The sequence below is a fragment of the Cryptotermes secundus genome, unplaced genomic scaffold, assembly GCF_002891405.2.
Source record: "Cryptotermes secundus unplaced genomic scaffold, Csec_1.0 scaffold79, whole genome shotgun sequence".
NCBI lineage: Eukaryota > Metazoa > Arthropoda > Insecta > Blattodea > Kalotermitidae > Cryptotermes > Cryptotermes secundus.
The window spans coordinates 1,971,620-1,977,663 of NW_019741974.1; the positions used below are offsets into that span (position 1 = coordinate 1,971,620).

General features: G+C 40.0%; 1 protein-coding gene across 13 annotated transcripts in view; it reads left to right on the forward strand.

Annotated features, from left to right (window-relative positions):
• Window positions 1-548: 548 nt before the first annotated feature.
• The window catches only part of LOC111872821 (sex determination protein fruitless), a 160,875-nt gene continuing 155,379 nt past the window's right edge, over window positions 549-6,044 (forward strand). For all 13 annotated transcript variants that reach the window (XR_004513951.1, XR_002844299.2, XM_023867022.2 and 10 more), the window contains exons 1-2: window positions 549-638; window positions 995-1,545. Coding sequence is in view for 11 of the 13 variants with exons in the window: in XM_023867022.2 (XP_023722790.1) it covers window positions 1,021-1,545 (525 nt within the window). In the remaining 2 variants the exon portion in view is untranslated. The remainder of the gene's footprint in view (window positions 639-994; window positions 1,546-6,044) is intronic.

The following is a 6,044-nucleotide window of genomic DNA, read 5'->3' on the forward strand; positions in this document are numbered from 1 at the left end:
ACCCAAGGAGGATGAGGTGGGCAGGGCATGTAGCACGAATGGGGGAGAAAAGGAATGCATATAGGATATTGGTGGGAAAGCCAGAAGGAAAGAGACCACTGGGAAGACCAAGGTGTAGGTGGGTGGACAATATTAAAATGGATCTTAGAGAGATAGGATGGGATGGATTGATCTGGCTCAGGATAGGGACCAGTGGAAGGCTCTTGTGAACACGTTAATGAACCTTCGGGTTCAATAGACTGCTGGGAAAATCTTGAGTAACTGCAGATTTGGCTTCTCAAGAAGGGCTCAGCTCCATAAGTAAGTAAGTAAGTAAAGAATCATTTCTGTTACATAGTTAAAGAGGTAGATGATTATAAGACGTCCGACTAGCACAACTTCAAGCTGTACATTTGGTATGCATAAAACTGGAATGTTTTTAAATATAAATTAATATAGCGGGAAGAAAATATTCAAATATACCTCTGTTGGAACTGGCTTCATGGAATATTTCTTGCTGCTCGTTGAAAGCGGAGCCTCAGAGAAGAAAGTTTTTGACAGATCATGCTGGCACCTATAATATTTAGGAAGCTGTGACTGCTCCTAAAGAGCTTTGTCGCATACCTTGGGCGAAGAGGAAGGGAAAGAGTTTAGAGAAGGTAGGTAAACTATATAAATTTAGAAGAAATTGATTGTATCTAACTTTATAAATTGCATTCATACTTTAATATTAATGAATGTAAATAAGTTTGATATTCTGTGATTAGTTCGTTTAATAGAGCAAAGTAGTTACCGTTAATTTCCCGAGGGCCATTATGCCTACACGGATTCCTTAGAAAGCTCAACTATAATGGCGGTTTGAAGCTTGCTGAAAGTGGGTAACGAGGCAAAGCTTAACCTGTCGAAATATTTCATTATCAATTTAGGACTATAAATAGCTGTATCCATGTAGATATGAACAACTAGTGGTGCCGGAAGTGTTCGTGATTAATTTAAATAATAAATTATTTTTCAGGTGTAAGCCAAGTTGTAGAATAAAATATGGACCAACAATTCTGTCTCCGGTGGAACAATCATCAAAAGAACCTAACAGACGTACTGAGTGGCTTACTACAAAGAGAAGTTTTAGTAGATGTAACTCTTGCCTGTGATGGTGAAACATTTAAAGCCCACCAGACAATTTTGTCAGCTTGTAGCCCCTATTTTGAAAGTATTTTCCTACAGAACACCCATCCGCACCCAATAATTTTTTTGAGGGATGTGAATTATACGGAAATGAAGGCTCTATTGCAATTTATGTACGAAGGTGAAGTTAATGTAAGCCAGAACTTGCTTCCAATGTTCTTGAAGACAGCTGAGGCCCTTCAGATACGTGGACTTGCTGATAATGCAGTTAGTAATAAAACTTCTGATGACCTACCATCATCAGCAGTGAACTCTCCAGCTAGAAACTCAGAACATCATAGTAGACCTAATAGCCCGCCTCCAGAAAAGAGGAAACGAAAGTCATCTGGAAATTGTGACATATCTGGAGCCACCAGTGATCGTTTTCACTCAGATTCACAGGTATGAAATCATATGCAGTTTTAATATTGTGGGCCAAATATTTCAAGCAACCTGACCTAAAAGTATAGTTGGAATTGTTTGTGTGAACCATTTGGTATAAACTAATGATAATTTTTCATTATTTTGCTAACAATTTTTGATGTAACCATATAATTTTCATGAAGTTACATCTTAGGAGAAAGAGTTTTCATCTCGAAGAGTGCTGACTTCTGGGATAAAATACCATGTACTCCAGTAATAATTTACCGGTGTTTCACAGTAGCTTACTATCTTCATCTTTGGGGTTGACATGGAAGCCAAGTGGGTAGCCAGGAAGAGGCAAGCATGTGGCTGCTTGCTTGGCTTATGTTATCCCATAGATTGAAGCAGTGTGTTCCTCCAAAATATCTGTTAATCTTTACTAGAGAGCACAATGTTACAACCTAGATAATAGTACTTTAATAGTTACTGCTGTGATAATCTCGAATCCAACACTTTTAATTTTGTGATTATTCTGTGGATGTATATAATGATACTGTATTATTTCATATATTTGTTGTATGGAGGTGCCGTAATTGTCAGGTTAATGATAGTTAAGGTATATAGGACTGTGTTTCATATTAGATGGAAAGAATACACTTTTATTCCCATTTATTATCAATTCCAGTTTTAATCAATATTGAGCCATTTTAGGTACAGTGCACTCATTGTTTTCCAGCATGTATGGGAGAATGGGGTTTGCTGGTCATACGAATCCTGTGGTTGCTTGAGATAGTCTAAGAAGTATAATACCAAGTCAGAGCAGGTTTTTTGCTTTAGTTCTTGTGTGGAAGTCTTTCTGCGCAAAAGAAAATGGTTAGGTGAAAAATAACAAAGATGTATAAAAGTTGCCCCTATGCTTAACTAATTAAGCACGACACCATGAAAATATATAGGGCAGAGGATGTATATACGTAGATTCATATATCTTGACCTCAGCAATAGTCGGAGGTGAGTGGTCAGCTGCACCACCTGTTTAACCATTTAGAAGTAGCCTGCTGGGTGGGCCCCAGAACAGGTCTGGATGACAGAGAGGAGAAAAACTTCCCCCTACAAGGACTCAAACTCCAACTCCAACCCCTTGGCTGTCCAACCTGTAGCCATCCACTGTACCAACTGCACTAGAGTAACATAACAAATTAATGTAGGCTGTACTGTAATGATGCCCGTATCGGGGAAGAAAATATGTTATACTGCTAGTGACAGATGAGAGAACCGTTACATGATGGGTGAACATACAGCATGGCGCAAAAAGGTGGGAACTCTTGAAAGTAGGTAAAAAAATACATTTTTTTTTAAATTTAATCAAGGTACTCAATGTGCACTTCTACATTGGAAATTTAAAAATAACTCACAGTTTGAAAATAACATCGCGAAGATGATGTCCATCTTGCCGAATACACTCTGCAAGTCGATCCTGAAAATTGTGCATGGCTCGGAGCAAAGTGTTGGGTTGTATGCTGTGATCTCTTCTGTTATTCGTCTTCTAAGTTCGGCTAGGGTTGTGGGGTGTGTAATGTAGACCACGGTCTTCAAATAACCCCATAAATAAAAGTTACACACTGATAAGTCTGGGGAACGAGGTGGCCAAGCAATGTCGCCGTTTCTGGAAATTACGTGGTTACTGAACAGACGCCTGACCGCTGCCATTGACAGTTGTGCGGTGTGTGCGGTCGCCCTGTCCTGTTGAAACCAAGTGTTTTCGATATCAATGTTCGGTACACTGTGAATTCTTGCAGCAAGAAACGTCTCAAGCATGGTTACATAATGCTCAGAAGTTACTGTCACCGTGTTTCTTGCGATGTCTTCAAAAAAATATGGACCTATCACCCTTTGAGCCGAAACTGCACACCATACAGTGACCTTGGGGCTGTGTAGAGGTCGTTGATGAAGAACAGCACGATTGCTTCACGAAACTGTCGGCGCAACAAATGGTCATTAGGTTTCAGTTCTTGCACCAGTTGCAGTTTATAGGGATGAAACTTGAGTTCATGGAGTATTCTCTGAACAGACCGACGACTTACAGTCACTGCCGCTGCGACTTTCCGTACTGAGCGATGTGGACTTCTCAAGACGGAGGCTTGCACGGCTTCGACATTTTCCGGAGTCCAAGCACTTCCTGGATGACCAGAAGACTTTCTCTTTCCCACTGAACCAGTCTCTTCAAAATTTTGAACCCTCGTTCAAATTGCATGTTTAGATGAAGCGTGGAATATATGCATGTCGTAACAGGAAATGTCCTGTTTACCTCTAACACAACAGGTTTCCCGTTGCCAGTCTAATTAAGATAAGCGGAAGAAACACGCTGACACTCCAGCCGTATATGCCTGTACTGAGTCCCGGTCCGATACACCAGACAAGTTTACACTCCAGAAAGCAAGCAAGAAGGAATACTAAGATAATCTCCGATATCAGCACTCTAGTCGTAATGTCCACACTGTTTCCTTCTGTCACTCCGCACGGACCCGCTTGAGTGGGATGGCAGTGGAACCCGTATGAGGTTCCCTGACTTATAATCTCTAATCCGATATCAAACCCAACTACCATTTGTCTCCAGGAAAGTCAGCTCCGTCCTTCCCATGTGTTAAACCGTTGTGGTTATTTGAACCACCGCAGGACGAACGGAGGGACAGCCGTTTTAGCACTATATGTATTCCGCTTCTCTAAGCCTGCAAGGTTGAAATGTCGCCTAAACTCCTGTAAGGCCTCAACCAAACTGTCGCCATATCGATAATAAGCCCACATGGCTACTACGCGTTCTTGAACATTCCACTGTTCCGTGGCTACTAAACCTCTGGTGCTACTCTACAACTTACCACCCTCCCCACATTTCTCCTCCCCTCACACTGCTGCCAACATCACATTCAAAAGTTCCCATCTTTTTGCGCCTCCCTGTACATTCATCACAAATTTGTTTTTGAAAATCTTAGTGAAAACGGTAAATTTTCTCTGAAAGTTTTGTAGTTTGGACAAGAGTTTCAAATATTTTTGTACAGATAATGAGGTGTTTACTACATAATTTTTAATTTTCTGTGTGATTCAACTTTTATAATTTGTCTCTTCAACTTGTTCTAAATTCCTCACTTTCCATTTTTGCATTGTCCTCACAAAATTTAGACAAATGATTAACATTATGCTATACTATATACAACATAATGCAAGTAGTGAAGTTAAAGGTCACCTTTCATGCTTAATGCATTAAAATATGCAGTGTATCTTTCTAAATATTTGTTTCCATCACTTTTCAACTACCAGTCAGCAGCAGCCAAATTCTAGTAGTGAGTACTACCAGCTCATCACATTGAGTTTATAGATTCATACTGTAGGAGGAATGAATACAACTTACCTATTAATATATTCAGATTTTGTGGTTTGAGTTCTGTCACATTTGCTTCAGTCTGTTTTGAAATGCCAGTCTCTTGTTCTAGATGTCTCAGTTACTGTTACGCTGAATATTGTAGCTGAGCACCCTGTTAGTCTACTCCGTCATCAGTAAGCATATGGCATTTTTAATGGGTTTCTTGTCCAGATGTGACCCACTAGACCTCACCAGTTACTGAATTCATGTGTAGCACTTGTACTTGAAATTGTGACCCATGGAGGTTTGTAGAAGCATTTTCTCAGACACTTGTTATCAGGTCCATTGTGAATTCTGCAGCTGAAGCAAGAGTAGGTACTACAAAACCATAACATATTAGCTAAATATAGTGCGTCATGAAAGGTAGTCTGGGAATCAAGGATTGACCATGTGAGAACCTGAGATATTAGGCATCAGTCAAAGTAATAGAACAGGTGAGTGCATGCAGGTCAGGCTGGGACATGAATGTCACCCAAACTGATCATAAGAATACCAAGCAACACCTTTCCTAAAGGGAGGATTGAAGATTACATAAAAAGTAGCAAGATTCACACCCTGGAGGAAAGAGGTGTGCGGAATAATACAGAGGAGGAGGAGGCAGGCAAGGAGAAGCCTTTCTGGGCAAAAGCACGACTGAACATTCTCATGTTAGCATGAATCATTTCAGTAGCATGTTTTATAATGCTTGGCCTAAGAGAGTCTGGACTGCTATTGGGCTGAACCTCTACCAGTTTAAATTACAGTAGAACTTGGTTATAACGTCATCAAAGGGACCTAAAAATAGTGTCGTTATAAACGAATGTCGTTGTAACCGAAATGGGCACTTCCACAGTAGCCTTATGTTAGTCACGTAAAAATCTACCAAAAACCGAGTTAAAATGTTGCATTTTTTTACTGAAATACGTAGTTAAGTACAGACTAACGTAACAGTGTGGAATTGCCCAAATGTATAATATCAAAGACATATTACAGCGCTTTTCACTGACAACACACACCGCACTAATACTGTATATTAAAGGTAGGCCTACTCACCAAATTACAGTAGATTACATCAATTGTTGTGCCTTACTGTACCTAGATACGAGTACAGTAATCAGTTATCTTCATCTGTTTCCTGTTACTT